Below are 22236 nucleotides of genomic sequence, written 5' to 3'. Positions count from 1 at the left end.
CATCTGGCTAGTTTATATTACAAATGGCATTTTGCAAAACTCATTTGTCAACATTACAAACAGCATTCTGCTAATCTAGGTTTGGGTCGGGTCCATGATGTGGGTTAAAAAGTTCTTGAATACAAGTCCCTTATTAAATGAAGATAAACCTTGAAATGAGTACCGCTGTTAAATAAACTGAAACCTCATCACATCTAAGATACTTTATGTCTATATGTAAAGATCTTGTATATTGAGATTTAATTCAATTTTTCTAAATTAAAAAAAAAAATTTATTTGTTTTTGAGAGAGACAGAGCGTGAGTGGGGGAGGGGCAGAGAGAGAGGGAGACACAGAGTCCGAAGCAGGCTCCAGGCCCTGAGCTGTCAGCACAGAGTCCAACGTGGGGCTCGAACTCACGAGCTGTGAGATCATGACCTGAGTCGAAGTCGGACATTCAACGGACTGAGCCCTTCGGGCACTCCTTCAAGTTTTTTAAAAACTACTACTTGAAAATATTTTTGAAGCTTAATACTTCATACCACTTGCACCATTATTTTATAGGATTTTTAATAAGCTGCAAATACGATAAAGCCTAAGCAGATAGTCTTCAGTTTGTCCTGTCATTAAAGACAGTTTCTCATTCTTCATGTGCTTTTAGATTCCAGAGGATCTCAAAAGGCAGCACAGCGGGGTAGAGAGACCATTGAAGTGACAATCTAATGGTAAAAATAATCAACTTGGAGTTCTGAACCTACCTAAAATGAGGTCCAAAATTTGGTTCAAGCGCTCAAGCTGTCACATTTTTCAATTTCTGCAACTGAAAATTAAAGGCCTACAAACTTTATAAAATTCTTTTGACTCAAAAATGCTAGTTTTCTATAATTCTTGCAAGGCTAGCATTTTGGTAACAGTAACAACTCACATTTCTAAAACATTTGTAATCTCCACAGCACTGAACACAATCTTACTTAATCCTTTTAACAATTCAATTAGGCATTGTTACTCCAAAATTACAGAAAGCTTGCCTTGTTCAAGACCTCTGACACATGACTAAAAGTGAACAGGACTTTGATCTGAACCTAGGTCTTTAGATTTCAGGTTTGTTTTGTTTGCTTATATTTAAAACATAGAACCAGTGAGGATAAAATTAAGCTCATTGCCTCCTGATGTGGATGGAGTTTTGTGGCTTCACCCCCACAGACATGTGTGTGATCACCAGTGCCAAACACTGCCACAGCTTACTGCATGTGCTGGGGGTGAGGGCTTCCAGGGGCCCAGGGACCACCGACCCCAGCCTAAATCCAAGGTCCCAGGCTATGCAGGACCGGGCTCCCATCTCATGAGGGCAGCACTGTTCTCAGGCTCAGCTTTTGCAGAGGTGACTGTTAATTGTACATTGACTCCTCCTATCCAGCTCTACACCTGACATGCCAGTCTTCTGGAGAGTTTTCAGTTTCCATTCTCTAATCATTAGGGTTTAAAATTCCAGGGGTGTCCGGGTGGCTCAGTCAGTTGAGCATCCAACTTCGGCTCAGGTCATGATCTCACAGTTCGAGGACTGCTGGAGCCCCACGTCAGGGGCAAAATACGCCAGCACGGAGCCTGCTTCGGATTCTCTGTCTCCCTCTCTCTCTGCCCCTCCCCTGCTTGCGTGCCCTCTCTCAAAAATAAACAAACATTAAAAAAATAAAAATTCCAGTCATCATCTTTTTCTTCTCCATATCTACCATCTCCAACCAGACACTAATGTGATGCTTAAAATCAGGCCTGCTAACTTACTGCTCCCTGATATTGCATTACCTAGCTTTTCCTTATTTTTTCCTTACAACAACCTTGTTCAGGAGATATGAGGCAATGTCTACCTTTGTGAACTTCAAATCTGTCAATATGAGGCGCTGGGATTGTTATTGATGCTATGCTCTGTGTTTATCTACCATCCATATAGACCTTGCCTGGAATGTGCTTCATTATTTTCATTATCCATACCCTGTCAATCTTTCAAAGTTCTATGAACCTTCTCTAACCCACCTAAAGAAGACTGTTTTCCTGAATTCAAACTTAATACACTCAACTGATATCTAACCATAGCTTCATAGTACCTCTTACTTTATTCTCTGTTGCTATTATAACTATTGCATAATCACTTAAACATTTCACATCTATCTTCTTTGCAACTGATGTGTAAACTGCTTATGTGTGATCTTGCGGTCCCTGTGCACCGAGTTCTGATTCTCCCACTTTTGAGATTTTATGTGAGTCTGCTGAGAACTACTGATACACTAAGCTACCTAGTCAGTATCTACGAGGCTGGTCTGGAGGACGCAGGATTGTTGAACCAGCCTGTGAGGTAGCCCCTAAAGGTAGTGGGTATGCCAACAAAGCCAGGACTGTAAGCCTGATTATTAACTGAGATGTGCAGGGCCAGAGATTTCACCTCTTCGTCTGTCCAATCGTCTCATAAATGTGTACACTGCTGGGGCACCTGAAAGGCTCAGTCGGTTAAGCCTCCGACTTCGGCTCAAGTCACGATCTCACGGTTTGTGAGTTCAAGCCCCGCATCGGGCTCTCTACTATCAGCACAGAGCCCACTTCAGATCCTCTGTGCCCTTCTCCTCTGCCCCTCCCCAGCTGTCTCTCTCTCAAAAATAAATAAACTTAAAAAAAAAAAAAGGCGTACACTGCCTATGTGGGGGTTCTGTAAGACTGTATCCCATAGTTCTGAGCAACCAGAACTGTAATCACAAAATAAATGCACAATGAAAACTCCTGCCAGGGGAGAACTACACATTTTGATCCAATCTGAACCAGTATTTTCGATGCCTGCATACTTTCTGGAACAATTTTATCTACCACAAAGAATGAAGAAGTAAGCTCTCTTCCTGCTACTAAAGAACTAAACATTTATATAAAGAAATAACACTATATTGGGCTAAAACCAAGGACCCGGGCTGAGACCTAGCTCATCTTGGGTTCCTTCCACCATTTCATGATGATGTCATTCCACAGGCATTGGGATTTATAAATACTTTGAAGGTTTGCATTTTAATCTTTCATTTTTTTAATTAATTAATTAATTAATTTGCATTTTCATCTTTTAAATCTTGTTTGTTTTTGTAAGAGTAGGGGACAAAGGGAGCTAGGATGAAACTCTACCCTCTTAAAGCTTTCCTTAAATTACTACAAACTGAATCTCTATTCCAAGAGAGGCAACAAAATGTAATGGAAAGAGAGTGAACTTTGAGTTTGGCCAGAACTAGGTCCAAATCCCAGCTACCTTATATGGCTAGTGCGATAATTAAATAAAACAGGGACAAGGATTAGCACGTGTCATATGCTTAGGCAATGTTAGTTTCTTTTCCTCTAAGACTAATTAAAAGTGATGGCTGGTTGGTAAGACAAGGGAGAAAGCTAGACTTGAGGAAATCTGATGTTGGATAATCTACAAAATGCATACTAAATCTCATGGGGAAGTAGTCAAGAGTTCTGTTAGATTTGCCTATTCCAAGTATATATTTAGTATCCTAATAATTCACTGTGATCTTAGGGCTGCTTTTCTTAAATACAGTCTTATTTAATCATTTGTAGACTTTCACAGGTGTTGTAGTTAAGTCAGAATTATAGAAGCAAAGAAAATGTAGTATCAGCAATTACATGATACATTAATGCAAAGTAGCTATGTGATCCACAAAAGTCACTTCCAAATTTGAGCTAAATGATCTAGATTGGTTGTTTCAATTCTTTAGAGAAAAAAAATAGTGTTGTAATGATAGACATCTATTTGCAAAGAACAGTCATTTCAAATAATAAACCACCCACTTAGGTTTTAAAAAGATGAACATATGGGAAGGGAGAAAAATAAAAAGGGAGAGAGAGAAGGAAATCACAAGAGACTCTTAAAGACAGGGAACAAACTGAGGGTTGAAGGAGAGACGTACGTGGGAGACGGGTAAGATGGGTGACGGGTATTATGGAAGACAGCACTGGGTGTTATGTTTAAGTGCTGAATCACTAGGTTCTACTCCTGAAACCAATATTATACTGCATGTTAACTAACTACAATTTAAATACAAATTTGAATGAATGAATGAATGAATGAATGAATAAAACTAAAAACTCCATTTATCCAGGATGGCTGTCTTCACTGTCAAAATTCTCTGGGAAAATGAATTTTCACCACTGACGGTGTGCTGTAAGGATATGGCTTGGCACAATCAGAAGCCTTACTTAAATAACCTGCAGGCTAATATAACTAGCAGAAATGAGGAAAGAGATGTGTCTCAATTCTCTAAGGGATGTCCTAGGTATTACTTCATCTCATGAACTTAGTTGGGATCTGACTATGAACATATATACTAAGGCTAGGTACAAAAATGCTCTGCTTTCAAGGCAACTGTGACTGATATTGGCTTGGGCATCCCCTCGATTGTGTCCACACGCACCTTGATTCATCAGAACTAGGCTTCCCGTGAGCAAGGCCATGCAGTTGGTGGGTTGGTGATTGTGGAGGTACTGAAATCCCCATCCTCTTCGGTATGAAGTTTCATACATATATCCCGAGACATTGGCAATCACTTCAAGAAACTTCTCCTGCTGTGTCTTACTCAAGTAGTTGTACAAGAAGTCATAGGCAGTGGCAAAACCAACCAGGGAGTGAGCAAGCGGGACTTCATCCCAAGGAGCGTCTTTCACCAGCCTGCAGAGGAAAATCAACCACGTGACTGAGTGCAAGGGTCTTAGAGCGTTCATCCCACTTTTCGAGTATCTGTTTCTTAGAAGGAAAGGGCACCACTGAAGACACAGTCCAAGAGGTTTAGTGCCTCACAATTAGCTTCCTTCCACAGTAGACACAAGCATAAGGCTTGTCTCATGGGAAAATTACAGAACAAATGATTTTTTTTCTCTCAGATTTCTGGCAACATCAAGATGTTGAGAATTTTTACTTTTGACTTTTTACTTTCGACGAGAGGTAGAAGGATATGGTCAAAGAGATCTAAAGCATATAACATGTAGTGGCAGGGCAAAATTCTCAGGAGTACCCATTTCACCAATACTCACCCTCCCCTTTTTACCTGTGTAAGAGGTTCTCAGTTTTATTCTTAGGGCTTTCTTGCCAAACCAGTGGAACATGTACATCCCATCTTATTTCCCATAGGCAGGTCAAGGTGAAGGTATCACAGCCTATGAAATCTAGTTAAAGTGAGTGAAATGAACTGATTCTAACTCAGATTTCTACATCTTGTTCTTTCTCTTAAGATGAACTGCACTGCCTCTAGGTCCTTTGAGTAATAACTTCCAGAGAAATGTAAAAGCTGACCTGTGAAATATGAAACCGTCACTTTCTAGGAAGCCAACTTTCTGCTTAACTTGCTACATTATTCTGCAAGTGTTTTAATACTGTGTGGCCCGCATTACAGAGGAAGCTTTTTAAAAGGGATCTTTCACAATCACAATTCTACGGAACTATCCAGAAAGCCCAAACCGTCTCAAGATGTATGTGACTAATCTCTAGGAGAAGGACACAAGTGAAGGAAGTGCTGTACGGTTGGGAGGTTGAAGAAAATTCTCGATTGGGGATTAAATGAAAGCTTAATATTTCTATGCCAGGAACCTCCTGACCTCTTGGCAATCTGGTGGAGCCTCAGCCTCTTTCTCAACGCTCTAAAATTCATAAGATAGAATACGTAGGGATATAAGGAAAACTATTACTTTGACATCTAACTATTAATAGAGAGTTTTTAAAAATTGTGATCTCTGTGCTTCTTTATTACGGCACTAAAAACCAAGATTTAACAGTAGAGATAGGAGCTACCATAATTTATAAGTCGTGATGAGCATAAGCAAGAGTGTCTACAATACCTATAATGGGACAGGAAAATATCTCTCTGCAACAAAGTTACAAGTTCTCCCAATATTACTATAGCGGTTACCTATGTCCATCATTTGGAAGAAATGCTAAATTTCAGTTAGAGTCCATGAAAACTAAGATGCAGTATTTCTCCCATGCAAACCCCAGAGATTCCAGGACAAGGATACTTGAAAATATTCTGAAAGGGGCACCTGAGCAGCTCCGTCAGCTGAGCGGCCAACTCTTGATTTCAGCTCAGGTCATGATCCCAAGATGATGGGTTCAAGCCCCACATCAGGCTCTGGGCTGACCATGGAGCCTGCTTAAGATTCTCTCTCTCTTCACACACACAAAAATGTCCTGAGAGACCACTTCCTCTAGACTATAGCCTTCTTTTAGGAGTTTGTATGAAAGACATGATCTTATGCTGGAGAGGATGTGGAGAAACGGGAACCCTCTTGCACTGTTGGTGGGAATGCAAACTGGTGCAGCCACTCTGGAAAACAGTGTGGAGGTTCCTCAGAAAATTAAAAATAGACCTACCCTATGACCCAGCAATAGCACTGCTAGGAATTTACCCAAGGGATACAGGAGTACTGATGCATAGGGGCACTTGTACTCCAATGTTTATAGCAGCACTCTCAACAATAGCCAAATTGTGGAAAGAGCCTAAATGTCCATCAACTGATGAATGGATAAAGAAATTGTGGTTTATATACACAATGGAGTACTACATGGCAATGAGAAAGAACGAAATATGGCCCTTTGTAGCAATGTGGATGGAACTGGAGAGTATGATGCTAAGTGAAATAAGCCATACAGAGAAAGACAGATACCATATGTTTTCACTCTTAACAGAAACCCATGGGGGAGGGGAAGGAAAAAAAAAAAAAGAGGTTAGAGTGGGAGAGAGCCAAAGCATAAGAGACTCTTAAAAACTGAGAACAAACTGAGGGTTGATGGGGGGTGGGAGGGAGGGGAGGGTGGGTGATGGGTATTGAGGAGGGCACCTTTTGGGATGAGCACTGGGTGTTGTATGGAAACCAATTTGACAATAAATTTCATATATTGAAAAAAAAAAGACATGATCTTAATGTTGCCTTCTATGGTCACCCTGCAGAATTCCAACTAACAGTATCTCATTTCCCTTTGTCACTTTTTTTGTCCTCTTAGCATTTGTGTATGTATACATGTATGTATGTGTGATTGTGTATGTACATGTACGTGTATATGTATGTATACATATACATATGTATATGTATCCTCTACCAGGTGTTAAGTTCTACAAGTGCAGGGTTTTATTTTTGCCTCTACTGTATTCACTATAGGATCCTTAAGCCTACAACAGTGTCTGACACACCGCAGATACTCAGTAAACATTTTTGGAAAAAAAGGAAAAAAGAAGGAACAGGCCTACAAAACCAGGCCACACTGTTAACAGTGTGAAGAGTATGAATGAACCCTCCACTTCCAGGGAAAACAACTTATCCTGCAAGCTCACTGTTAGGGAGTTAGGAACACAGTCTTCACTGACTCCTAGTGGTTGCTAAGCAAGCCAGGCAGAGAGTCCAGGCCATTTGTTTCCCAGCCCATGTCTCTGCACCATGTCACGATGCATCTATTAACGACAGCATACGTACCTGGCCATGGTAGAGCTGACATCAGTGAACCGCTACCATCGCCCCAATCCTGACACATCTGATTGACCAGGGAACTTATTTTCGTAGATCAAAGAACACTTATTATTATAATTCTCATCCTTCAGGAAGTATTATTATGCAATTTATGAAATTAGGCAAACTATGAAATCCCCAAGATGCCCCCATATACTTGCTTATTCCAGGCAGTTCCCAACTCAACAAAATGCTAGTATACTGACTTTGAAAAAAAGCTGATACCATCCGGCTCATCATTGTATCATTATGAAATCTGACCTGTAAGATTTATATTTCTAAAAGGTTATCTAAATACTTTACCAATACAATTTGACCCAGCCACAGATTCCACTATCATGGAAACCAAAGGAAATTTGCTTCTAGCACATGGATAGCCGCAAAGTAACTATCTGATTCAATGTGACTCTCACTACTGGTCAGCAAATCTACTAGAAAAGTTGGTTAAGTGGTGAATCATTAAAAAAAAAAAAGATACAGGTATTAATTTATGAATTTTACTTCAGCTTAACATATCCGTATGTACATACATTCATTAATCTTTTGAAGGTGAGATAAAAGCCTTTTTTAAAAAAAAAATGTGAGGGATGCCTGGGTGGCTCAGTTGGTTGGGCGACCGACTTCGGCTCAGGTCATGATCTCACAGTCTGTGAGTTCGAGCCCCCCATCGGGCTCTGTGCTGACAGCTTGGAGCCTGGAGCCTGTTTCAGATTCTGTGTCTCCCTCTCTCTCTGACCCTCCCCCGTTCATGCTCTGTCTCTCTATGTCTCAAAAATAAATAAACGTCAAATAAAAAAAATTTTTTTTAAAATTAAAAAAATAAGTAAATAAATAAAAAATAAAAAAAAATGTGAGTCTAAAGATTGGTTTCATTGTTCTTTCCTGCAAAGAACACACACAACACATCATCATAATTGCAAGCTTTAGTTTCTTTATAATATAGAAATCAAAGATATTTGTGAAGGAATGCAGAATCCTTCCAGATTTGCATGTTTTTCCCTAACCTTTTACAAATCTCATCCACAGTAAATTATATGATAGCAATCTTTTACAGTAAGTCATTCCAAAGCATTTTAGTTTTAGAAACACTAAGTTTTTTCTTTTTGAACTCCTACTTACTCACACAATATTAAAATTGTGTAACTAAAGTATTGATGGCATTGGCATAAAGTCATTTGAGAATACAACTGGTATTTGCAAAAACACTTCACTCTGCTGGTGGGAACAGAGATGAATGGACATAGCAGAGGACAGCTGACCAACCTTGACATTCAGCATTTTGTGAGAGTTGCTGCCAGATGACACAAGGAATGGAGGCTAATTTCACTGGCGAGTCAGTTAAGAGGAGGGTTAGAAAAATGTTTACTGTAGCCCTCTTTTTATAAACTATACCTTCTTCCCTTACGGGCCATTCTTAAAGTAAGGTCCATGGATCTCCAGGGCCTTAGAGACTCTTTGAGGGAATCCTCAAGTAAAAATTAGTTTCCCGATAATACAAATACGTTATATGCTGACATTTGCACTGATGGTGCCACAGCACTTACAGGTTAAAAACACTGGCACCTTAAGCAAGAGTCCAGCAGAGGTACCAAACTGCTCTAGCAATCCTTGCCTGATTCTGCATACTGTCATGAACTCTAAGCTACACACACACACACACACACACACACACACACAAGCCAGTTTTACTTAAGAATATTCTTGATAAAGGGGGCACCGGGGTGGCTCAGTCAGTTAAGTGTTTGACTTAGGCTCAGGTCACGATCCCACAGTTTGCAAGTTTGAGCCCCGCTTTGGGCTCTGTGCTGACAGCTTGGAGCCTGCTTGGGATTCTCTGTCTCCCCCGCTCTCTGCCTCTCCCCTGCTTGAGCTCTCTCTCTCTCCCTCAAAAATAAATAAACATTAAAAAAAATTAAAAAAAGAATATCCTTGATAAAGTGTGAAGATTATTAATTTTATCAAATCTCAAATCTTTGAGTATATCTCTTTTCCATATTCTGTGTGATGAAATGAAAACTATGTAAAAAGCAGAGTGGACACCAAAGTCAGTAACTATCACAATGAAAAGAAACTATGCATTAAGAGCTGAAGTAGCTCCTTTTTTTTTTTTTTCCATGAAACATCATTTTTATGTGAGAAAATGACAAACTGACAAATTGCAATTATTTAGACTTAGGTATTTAAGTGGAAGTTTTCTTTAAGATGAAGAAGCCTGCCGGCTCAAAGAAAATTGAAAGCCTTTGCTGGCTCCAATGACTAAACTGGAGCTTCCAAGAGAAAATAAGAATTTTAGAAAACGTGTATCTACTGCCATGTGCTTAAGAGTTTACCAGTACATAAAAGTTTTTCTGATGAGGTCAGTAATAACAAATGTGATTTATTTTTATACTGTATAACTAAATACATCAACACTTGGAAGACTGGAATAACTCAGCAAGCAAACATTCAAAATAAAAAAGGCAAGGTATTATAAAACCATGCACAGATAAAAGATCCCCTGGACGTGCAAAATCTACCAATGGATTATTCTACTAATTAAAAGATGGTAGTTCATTAACATGGCTTCAGATCCCATACTTTTATGAATCAGAGTCCATTTAAAACCAACTTTTGGGGCCCCTGGGTGGCGCAGTCGGTTAAGCGTCCGACTTCAGCCAGGTCACGATCTCACGGTCCGGGAGTTCGAGCCCCGCGTCAGGCTCTGGGCTGATGGCTCGGAGCCTGGAGCCTGTTTCCGATTCTGTGTCTCCCTCTCTCTCTGCCCCTCCCCCGTTCATGCTCTGTCTCTCTCTGTCCCAAAAATAAATAAAAAACGTTGAAAAAAGAAAATTTAAAAAAATAAAAAAAAACCCCAACTTTTATGCAACTCCTACTTGTCAAGTTCTAGTATAGAATCAAAGAATATCCATAATTTTCTGAAAAGATTCTTAAAAACTCTGTCCTTTTCAAGCCCATATTGATATCAAGTGGTTGTGTTTTCTTCATATATAGAAACCAAAACACCACACTGCGACAGACTGAATACAGTAGACATGCAAAATCTGCAAGAATGAGCAACCAAGATCTCTTTTGTGCTAAATGCTTTGTTTTAAAAAAGTATAGTTATTTCTTCCTAAAATTATGTTAATGTTAATACAAAATGGACCTCTCACCCTAAAAGGAAAAAAAATGAACCTTTAAAATGAACGCATACATATTTTAAATATCTTTCAGCTTTAATTTTTAATATAGTAAATATCAATAGGTATAGTCTTCACAAAGCTCTTTGATGTTTTCATTAATTTTTAAGAGTGTAAAAGAGTTCTGACTCTAAAAAGTTTTTAAAAAGCTGCCTAGACCACTTTCAGAGATAAGTTTAAGTGAATTTATGTGAAACAGAAGGATATGAACACAAAAATGAACTATTAATGGCCTAGGTTGGGGGTATGGTGTTGGTGAGGAGAGGAATAGAGGTTATCAAGATGTGCTGCTTCCATGAATCAAGATGGCTACAAAAGGAAGAAAAGTGGCATAAAAATCTTTCCAAAATGCAATAGCTTCATTGATCCAAATTTTTATAATAGTTTTATATGAACAGACTGCCTCCATTATCATAAATGCCTTTTGAACCATCTATTATGTACAGAGTACACAGTGGGCATTCTAAGCAGTCATACTTAAAATTGGACAGTTTACTTGATAAAACGAGTAAAAAGAAGCTTAATAATAATATTGGCATCTATTTTTATTTCTATAGATTTATGATCAAATGACTGTATTTAAATTTTTTTCTTATAGCTCTAATAGATACATAGTCTTTCAAAATAACCATCTGTGAAAAGATTAACATTTAGTATTACAAGGTTCACAGAATACTCTATTTTTATGTTATTTCATTTACACAAACACTGTTAAGGTAAATGCTTGGAATAACAGAAGTTTGGTGTTTAAAATCTAAGAGGGGTCAAAAAATCACTGATATTTAAATGAATCAACAGTATAGAAAAAATAAATACTAGAAACAATGGGACAACTCGTAACTCCCTTTACAATGTTATTATGGTTATTAGTCCTGTTTTCTAGCACATTTTACAGCCTAACAATTTTATGTCATACTTTTCCATATGTAACTATATCTTGAAGGTCATGATTTGATCCATGGTATAGGCAAATTCATACATTTTTATAAGCATGTTTAAATGAAGCTCTACTGCTTGTTTAGCTTTTACAAAAAGCAGAACTCAAAAACAATCCTTTTTCTCATTTTGAGGTAACATTTAGTTTTATTAACCTATAAAATATTTAGTAAATTCATACAGAAGATTCATGTTAAAAAATCTGGCTTAGGGGCTTTCAGGTGGCTCAGTCGGTTAAGCATCCAACTTCGGCTCAGGTCACGATCTCACAGTTCACGAGTTCGAGCCCCCTGTCAGGCTCTGTGCTGACCCCTCAGAGCCTGGAGCCTGCTTTAGATTCTTTGCCCCTCCCCTGCTCCTGCTCTGTCTGTCTCTCTCTCTCTCTCTCTCTCTCTCAAAAATAAACATTAAAAAAATTTTCTTTTTATGTTAACAAAATCTGGTTTTAGACACTTGATATTTATAGCAATATAAATTTAAGAAAAATGAAAGAAGCTTTAAAATAATTAGGAATTTAAATGTAGAACATAGCAATGAACACTTCAGAAATTATTCCCAAGGGTAAACTTTACAGGCTGGAGCAGTACCAACTTCACTTTTACCAGCTTCACGGCTGTTGTGTCTACTGTATATTAGCCACACCTCTGCTTACTGTGTGCCCTGGGTCACACCACCCAAATATGCCAAAATAAGGTCAATTCTACCTTAAGATGTAAATTAGTCTATTCACTCTAAAAGCACCCTGAAGACAGTAATCTGATAGAAAGTCATTCAGTTTTCAATCAATTGCCTTTGTGTGCTTAGAAACACCTTCCAATAAGTTAGGAGAGTCATGTAGTACCACTGTTTTTAAAACATGACTAATGGCAGCTGTGATTCATCTTTTTTCCTTCCGTAAGTTAAACATGAAAACTAACTATGAATGTTAAATGTCAGTAATACATTAAATATTGTAAGTTATTCCTATAAAATTTAGCCAAAGGAAGTGGATTTCTAAGCCGTGTGGCCTTGCCTGTGAAGCACACTGGGGCCTCGACAGTGACTTTCCAAGGAGAGCAGAATAAACCTGGAATTTAGAGAGACTTGATGTGGGGGCCTCTGAGTGGGTGGCCAGGTATCCAAGGGGCATATTCAGCTAAATTCTGGCCTGCCTTGGTGTCCATATTCCAAGTGTTTGATCAGGTGGCTAAGAGTGGCATTTGCATCATCAAGCAAAATTCACTATTTATAACTGGGAGGAAACAGAGATGTCACCAAGTTTGCAATAAGAACTGGTCAGAAGAAAGTGCTAGAGTTAACAGACCTACCAAGAGCCAGGCAGAAGGGCACTTCGGCTGAAATACATTACAGGGTTCCAAGTCCTGCCATTTTCATGACACCAAGGCAGATACAAGGCAAGAAATGTGGGGAAAAAAGGCAGACATTAGAAGAGATACTATGATTCTGTGTCCATATGGTTGCTCAACACCCACCCAAGGAACATGAGATACCAATCATGAAGAATGCCTGAAACAACTCTTTCTCTCTCCACAGACATCCACTGAGCCTGGGGCTCCCAATATTCTACTCCAGGTACGGTTGGTGAAGGGGATAGTGGGCCTGAACTTGCATGCTCAGAACCTTTAGCCCCTTAAGCAGGACAGGGCTACAATAAACAGAAATGGTCAGTGAGCTTCCTTTTTAACATCTACTTTATTCCCTACTTGGTAAAAAGTATTGCTGGAAGGAATATATATACATTAAGAGACCTTCAGGAAAAATATCTTATCACCCCTAAAAAATAAAAGACATTTTCTCCCACTATCTGTATTTCTATATTCATTAAATTACTAGATTCAGTACAGCAAAACATTACCACTTAATTTCATTTTAAAGATGAGAATTCAGTATCCCAAATTTTAAAATCTAAAATACAAAAATTTAGTTTAGGTTGGCTTCACTCAAGCAGAATATTGAGGAATCACTTATGTGAAAGCAGAAATTAAAGAGAATATTCTTTTTTACTTAAGAAAATATTCTAAATAATGTGTAGAGAAAATTAATTAATTTGAATGTCAAAATATACCAAGCTAAGTTGTTAAATGGGAAAAAGCACTGCTATGCCATTATTCCAATGTTTAGTTCACTGACACAAGTCTTAACCAAACATCCAAGTGTGCCATCCAAGCACAATCTATTTAAATAGAATCAAATAGCTTTTATGATTGTAATCCCTTTTAGCTGACCAGTGGGCTAGTGTCCAGCCTGGGCTAGTGTCCAGCCTGAAAAGATAAGGGGGAGAAACATGATAGGCAAGATGATTCGAATTTGATAACAAGACCTCTGTTTCATTGGAATGGCAGAGCTCAAAGGACCCTAGTCCTTACCTATCAAATTCTAATGAAAAACTATCAAAGAACCCATTATAATGGAAAAACTGTGAAACCTACAAAGAATAGGAGAGAATAACACAGACTTGCCTATATTGTTCACAAAGTTTATTCGAATGATTTTTGCACATTTAAAAAAGTATCTTGGTATTTTATAAGTAGAAACACACTTATGTGTTACACACATACACATTTATACGTTAACAATGTAAAATATGTTTCAAAGGGTTCAGCAGGACAGCTTATTGCGTCATTGCTTCAATGACTATGCAAGCATACAATGATCATGTAAGAAACAATGCCTTAAAATTGTCAATTTGATTACAAAAATTAAGCATGCAAGAATAGCCAAGGAGGTCAATTAAAAGAACAATGATGGAGGGTAACTAGCTCTGCGGAGAAGAAAACATGCTCTAAAGCTTCACTAATCAAAACAGAGTGGTACTGACATATGAACAGAAAGACACACAAATGAAGCAAAACAGAAATGTGGAAATTTGGCACATGATAAAGGTGGCATCAAAAATCAACAAGAAAAAGAAGTATCTTTAAACAAGTTTTTTGGAACAACTGGACAGTCATTTGAAAAAAAGATAAAACTGAATCCAAACCTCATGGAATACAACAAAATAAACTCTAAATAAATTAGGCATCTAAATGTAAAATATGAAATCACAGTACTCTTAGAAGAAAAAATGGATGAATTCCTTTGTGACCTAAGGAAGGAAAACCTTTCCAACCATGACTCAAAAACAGAAAGCACAGAAAAATAAAGTGATCGTTTTGGCCATATAGAACTTTTAAAAGAACTTTTGCATAGGGGAAAAAAACACCACAAGCAAAGTCAAACACAAATAACAAATTGGGAAAAAATACCTGCATCATACACCTTGAATACAACCACACTTATCCAAACATACAAAAAACTCTTAAAATTAAAAAAAAATCATAATGTCATTAGAAAAATGAACAGAAGACAAGACAGTTAACAAAAAAGAAAGGTAAATATATCTCCCCTCCCAAATTCTCATCTCATAATAAAAGAAATGTAAATTAAATCAACAATAAGGTAACATCCAGATTAGTAAAATATCAAACTATGACAAACACTCTAGTAAAAGCTGTAGAGAAATGAGGTCACTGTCAAAATGCTGTTAGAGGTGCAAAATAGTACAAATCCTATAGGGTAGAGTTTAGCAATAATTTAACAAAATTATATAAACATTTTATCTTTTGACCTACTTCTATTACTTACAGAAATACAGCTCCACAAAGACAAAAGCACATATGTATAAGGTTGTTTTCTCAAGGATCGTATGTAATAGGATTCTGATATGGCACATTGTGAACTATGTAAATGTTTCAAATATTTCAAATTAAATATATGTCAAATAAATACTAAAGTGAAATGAATGTTTGGGATTTGATTCAAAACGAAATGAACAAACAGGGCAATATGTTCCCCAAAAGAATGAGATAAATCTCTAGGAAGCAATCTTAATGAAATACAGATGAATGCTTGCCTGATAGATAGGCAATAGTCATAAAGATGTTTACCAAAGTCAGGAGGGCAATGTATGAAATAAGTAAGAATTTCAACAAAAAGAAAATATTAAAAGTACCAAACAAATCACAGGGCTGAAAAATATAACAATGAAACTGAAAAATTTGACAGAAGAATTCATCAGCAGACTAGCTCAAGTGGAAAAAAGGAACAGTAAGCTTAGAGACAGGGTAGTGGAATTCATCCAGCCAGAGAAGAAAAAAAAGAAAAAAACGGAAAGACAGCTTAAGGGACTTAAAGGACACTATGAAGAGGACCAATAGAAACATTATAGGGGTATCAGAAAGAAAAAAGGGAGAAAGGGACAGAAGTTTATTCAAAGAAATAATGGCTAAATTGGGGGAGAAATGAACAGACATCCAGATACAAATAGCTCAAAGGGTTAAAAAAAGATGAATCTAAAGAGACCCACAAGATACATTTAAATTGTCAAAAATAAAAGATAAAGAAAGAATCATAAAGTAGCAATAGAAAAGTAAGTCGTTAACATACTTAGGAACCCCCCTAAGACTATGAGCAGATTTATCTGCAGAAACCTTTCAGGTCAGAAGGGAGTGGGATGACATATTCAAAATGTTTTAATAATAATACTAACAACAACAACAACAACAACAACAACAACAACAACAAAGACCCTGCCAATCAAAAAATACTCTACCCAGCAAAGTCGTCCTTCAGAAATGAAGAAGAGATAAAGCTGAACAAAACAAAAGCTGAAGGAGCTCATCACCACTAACTAGCCTTACAGGAAGTATTAAAGGGAATTCTTCAAGTTGAAACGAAAGGATGCTAATTACTAACACGAAGACATAGGAAAGTATAAAACTCACAGGTAAAAATAAATATATACCCAAATTCAGAATACTCTAATGTTGTAATGGTTGTGAGTAAATCACTTAGAACTTTAGTATAAATTTTAAAAGAACATAAAAAATAATTATATAATAATTTTTTAATAGATGCACAATATTTAAAAATGTAAATGGGGGTAAAGAAATGTAAATTATGACATCAAAAACATAAAATGTGGTGGGGAAGAGTGTAAAAATGTAGAGCTTTTGTATGTGTCAAAAGTAAAGTTATCAGGGGTGCCTGGGTGGCTCAGTCAGTTAAGTGTTCTGACTTCAGCTTAGGTCATAATATCACTGTTTCAAGTTTGAGCCCGCGCGTCAGGCTCTGTGCTGATGCCTCAAATGGTAACAAGAGACAAAGAAGGTCGATACATAATGATAAAGGAATCAATTCACCAAGATGATATAACATTTATAAGTATGCACCTAACGTAGAAACACCTAAATGTATAAAGCAAATATTAACAGATCATTAGCAATACAGTAATCAGCAATGAACAGCAATACAGTAATAGTAGGAAATTTCAATACCCCACTTTCAACAATGAATAGATCATCCAGACAAAAAAAAATCAGGAAGGAAAATTGTACTTAAACTACACATTAGACCAGATGACTCCACATAGGCATCTAGAAAACATTCCATCCAACAGTAACAGAATACACAGTCTTCTCAAGCCCATGTGGAACAGTCTCCAGCATTGATCATATGTTAGGTCACAAAACAACTCTTAATAAATTTAAGAAAATTGAAATCATAGTAAGCATCTTTTCTTTTTTTAAATGTTTATTTTTGAAAGACAGAGAGACAGAGTGTGCATGGGGGAGGGGTGGAGAGAGAGGAAGACACAGAATCTGAAGCGGGCTCCAGGCTCTGAGCTGTCAGCACAGAGCCCGACTCAGGGCTCGAACTCATGGACCACGAGATCATGACCTGAGCCCAAGTCAGATGCTTAAATGACTGAGCCACCCAGGAGCTGGACCAGTAAGCATCTTTTCCAACCACAATGGTATAAAACTGGAAATCAATTATAGATGGAAATTAAACAACATGCTCCTAAGTAACCAGTGAGTTAAAGATGAAAACAAAAGGAAAATAAAAAAACACCTTGAGACAAATGAAAATGGAAACACAACATATCAAAACATATTGGATACAGCAAAAACTGTTCTAAGAGGGAAGTTCACAGAGGTGCCTAGGTGGCTCAGTTGGTTAAGTGGCCAACTCTTTATTTTGGCTCAGGTCATGATCTCATGGTTCATGAGTTTGAGCCCCACATCAGGCTCTACGCTGACAGTTGTGGGCCTGCTTGGGATTCCCTCTCTCCCTCTCTCTCTGTTCCTCCCCCACTTATGCTCTCTCTTACTCTCTCTTAAAATAAATAAACTTAAAACATTTTTTAAATAAAAATGTAAGAGGGAAGTTCACAGCGATAAAAGCCTACACTAAGAAAAAAGAAAGCTCCCCAATAAACAAGCTAACTTTACATCTCAAGGAATTAGAAAGAGAACAAATTAAGTCCAAAATTAATGGACGGATGGAAATAATGAAGATGAGGCAGGAATAAATAAAACAGAATAAAAAGACCATAGAAAAGATCAATGAAACTAAGAGCCGTTTTTTTTTTTTGAAAAGATAAACAATATTGTCCAACCTTTAGACTAATAAAAAGCAAGGAAGACTCAAAATCAGAAATGAAAGATATTACAACTGATGAGACAAAAATACCAAGGCTCATAAGAAATTACTATGAACAGGGTGCCTGGGTGGCTCAGTCGGTTAAACGTCAGACTTTGGAACTGGTCACGATCTCAGGGGTTCATGAGTTTGAGTCCTGCATTGGGCTCTGTGCTATACTGACAACTCTAAGCCTGGAGCCTATTCCAGATTCTGTGTACACGTGTCTCTCTGTCTCTCTCTGCCCCTCCCCCACCTTTGTCTCTCAAAAATAAACATTAAAGAAATTTTTTTTAAAGAAATCACTATGAACTATTATACACCAACAAATTAGATAACCTAAAGGAATAGACAAATTCCTAGAAATACACAACCTACCAAGACTGAACCATGAAGAAACAGAAAATCTGAACAGACCAACTACTAGCAAGGAGATTTAATCAGTAATCAAAAAGCTCTCAGCAAAGAAAAGTCCAGGACTAGATAGTTTCACTGATGAATGCTTCCAAACACTTAAAGAATTGAAACCAATTCTGTTCCAATTCTTTCAAAAAAATAAAAGAGAATGGAATACTTCCAAACTCATTTTATGAGGTCAGCATTAGCCTGATACCAAGGGAAGACAAGAACATTGTAAAAAAAAAGAAAATTATAGGCCAATATCCCTGATGAACATAGATTCAAAAATCCTCAACAAAATATTGGCAAATTGAATTCAATGGCACATTAAAAAGATCATCACCATGACCAAGTAGGATTTATTTTAGGGATGTAGGGATGGCTCAATATGTAAAAATCAATAAATGTGATACACCACATTTACTAAAATGAAGGTAAAAATCATATGATCACTTCAACAGATGAAGAAAAAGCATTTGACTAAATTCAGTATCTTTTTATCATAAAAGTTCAACAAACTGGGCATAAAAGGAACATACCTAAACATAATAAGAGCCATATATGACAAGCCCACAGCTAACATTACAGTCAACAGGGAAAAGTTAAAAGCTTTTCCTCTAAGATCAGGTACAAAACAATGATGCTGATTCTCACCATTTTTATTCAACATAATGTCAGAAGTACTGGCCAGAGCAGGGGTGCCTGGGTGGCTCAGTCAGTTAAGCGTCCAACTTCGGCTCAGGTCATGATCTGAGTTGGTGAGTTGGAGCCCCACACTGGGCTCTGTGCTGACTGCTCAGAGCCTGGAGCCAGCTTTGGTTCTGTGTTTCCCTCTCTCAGCCCCTTACCCACTCACACTTTGTGTGTGTGTCTTTCTCTCTCAAAAATAAATAAACATTAAAAAAAATTAAAAAAAAAAAAGAAGTACTAGCCAGAGCAATTAGGCAAACAAAAAAAAAAAAAAAAAAAAAAAAAAGAAGAAGAAGAAGAAAAAGAAAAAAAGAAAGAGTATCCAAATCAGAAGGAAGTAAAGCTGCCTCTATTTAAAGATGACATGATATTATATAAAGGACACTTTATAGGTATCTTTTAGGGATACTTAAAGATTCCACCGAAAAAACCCCAAAAAAACAAAAAAAACAAAAAACAAAACTACCAAACAAATCTGTTAGAATAAGTGAATTCAATAAAGTTGCAAGATACAAAATCAATTTATAAAAATCAGCTGTGTTTCTGTACACTAACAACTATCAGAAAGAGAAATTAAAAAAAAAACACATCGCATTTATAATAGCATCAAAAAATACTTAGGAATAAATTTAATCAGGTAAGTGATCTCAACACTGAAAATTATAAAACATTGATGAAAGAAATGAAAGAACATACAAATACATGGAGAACTATCCCATGCTCATGAATTGAAATAACTAATATTGTTTAAAATGTCCATACTATCCAAAACCACTCATAGGTTCAATGCAATCCCCATCAAAATTCCAAAGGCATTTTTCACAGAAATAGAAAAAAAAAAATCCTAAAATTCATAGGAAACCACAAAAGACTGAGTAGACTAAGCAGTCTTGAGAAAGAACAACAAAGCTGGAGGCATCATCACACTTCCTGATTTCAAATAGTATTACAAAGCCACAGTAATCAGACAGTATTGTCCTGGCATACAAACAGACATATAGACCAATGGAGAATAGAGAGCCCAGAAATAAACCCATGCGTATACAGCAAATTAGTTTCTGACAGAAGAGACAAGAATATACAATAGGGAAAGAATAGTGTCTTCAATGGATGGTGTTGAGAAAACTGGATAGCTTCACGCAAAGGAACTATACTGAATCTCTATCTTATACTGTACACAAAAATCAACTCAAAATGGATCAAACTTGAACATAAGAACTAACACCATAAAACTACTAGGAAAAAAACAGCAAAAATGCTCTCTGATACTGGTCTTAGGAAGGCTATTTTGGATTTGACACCAAAAGCACAAGCACATAGGACATCAAAACTAAACACTTCAGAAAAAAAAAAAAATAGCAAAGGAAACCATCAGCAAAATGAAAAGGCAACCCATGGGATTCAAGAAAATATTTGCAAAATACTTATCTGATAATGGGTTAATATCCAAGATATATAAGGAACTCACACAACTTAAAAAAATAATAATAATGACCCAATTAATAAATGGGCAGAGGAACTGAACAGACATTTTCCCAAACAATGTATAAAAACAGGCAACATGTAAATGAAAAGGTACTCAAATCATTAATCACCAGGAAAATGCAAATCAAAACCACCACGAGACATCACCTTACACCTATTACAATGGCTGTTATCAAAAAGACAAGAGAAAAACGCTGGTGAGGATGTGGAGAAAAGGGAATTTTCCTACACTGCTGGTGGGAATGTAAACTGGTACAGACACATGAAAATGGAATAGAGTTTCCTCAAAAAATTAAAAACAGAAATACCTATGATCTACCAATCCCACTTCTGGGTAAATATGCGAAGGAAACTAAATCAATATCTTGAAGAGATATCTGTACTCCCACGTTTATTGCAGCATTATTCACAATACCCAAGGTATGGAAGCAACCCATGTCCATCAGCAGAGGAATGGATAAAAAAATTTGACACACACACACACACACACACACACACTCTCTCTCTCTCACACACACAAGAATATTATTCAGCCATAAAAAGAAATTTATCATCTGTGACAAGATGGATGAACCTGGAGGACATTAAGTGAAATAATTCACACAGAGAAAGACAAATACTACATAGTATAACTTCTATGTAAAATCTTAAAAAAAAAAAAAAAGTCAAACTCACAGGAACAGGGTAGAATGATGGTTGCCAGGGTGTAGGGAGCAGGCGAAACAAGGAGAGGCTAATAAACAGGTACAAATTTTCAGCTATAATATGAATAAGGTCTGAGGAGCTAAAGTGTAACATAGTGACTATGGTTGACACAACTGTATTGCATAATTAAAATTTGCCAAGAGCGTAGAACTCAAGTGTTCTCATTTTAAAAAAGGTAAATATGTGAGGTGATGGATGTGTTAATTAATTGGATGATGGGTATTTTTCCACAATATATATATATACGCATGTCAAATCATCATGTTGTACACCTTAAATACATTACAATTTTACTTTTCAATTATACCTCAATAAAGGCGAAAAAAATTTAATGTGAAATAAAGAATTTTAACATAAATTAAAAGGTGACAGAATTTGTTACCAGCAAACTTGTGCTAAATGAAATGGTAAAAGATTTCCTTCAGGCTGATGGAAATGATAAATGAAAACCAGACTCTATTCAGAGGAATCAAGAATACCAAAAAGGATGACCATGGGGGCAAATATAAAAAGACATTTTTCTCTAATATTTATATTTATATATGTGTATGGATATGCATTCATTCTAAACTTTTAAGAAAGATGAGTGTCTCTTTGAAGAGAATATAAGTAACAATGTAATGTGAAGTCTGCAACAAATGTAGAAGCATAATATATTATAGGAGCAAAAAGGGGAGGGGAAGTAAATAGAATTATACTGCTGTAAGGTTTCTACATTTTTTTCTGATGTATAATTTGTATCTTGTAAATAATGTAATTCATAGCAAGCACTGGGGTAACTCAAAGTAGTATAGCTAAAAGCCAAAAGAAACAATAGAATGAAATACTAAAAAATGCCTTACATAAAAGAGGACAGGAGAGGAAAAACAGAGGAACAAAA

At 36.8% G+C, this 22236-nt stretch overlaps 1 protein-coding gene across 3 annotated transcripts in view; it reads right to left on the bottom strand.

The window, feature by feature from the left end:
* The window catches only part of DSE (dermatan sulfate epimerase), an 80900-nt gene that overhangs the window by 7888 nt on the left and 50776 nt on the right, over positions 1 to 22236 (bottom strand). For 2 of the 3 annotated variants that reach the window (XM_030316206.1, XM_030316207.1), the window contains exon 3: positions 4422 to 4675. In XM_030316206.1, coding sequence (XP_030172066.1) covers positions 4422 to 4675 — 254 coding nt within the window. Of the gene's footprint in view, positions 1 to 4421; positions 4676 to 22236 lie in introns of those variants that run through there. The other variant, XM_032593236.1, reaches the window with a different exon arrangement.

Source organism: Lynx canadensis, chromosome B2 (assembly GCF_007474595.2).
Source record: "Lynx canadensis isolate LIC74 chromosome B2, mLynCan4.pri.v2, whole genome shotgun sequence".
Classification (NCBI taxonomy): Eukaryota; Metazoa; Chordata; class Mammalia; order Carnivora; family Felidae; genus Lynx; species Lynx canadensis.
The sequence above is the reverse complement of the archived record's forward strand: the minus strand, read 5'-3'. Positions and strand labels throughout refer to the sequence as shown.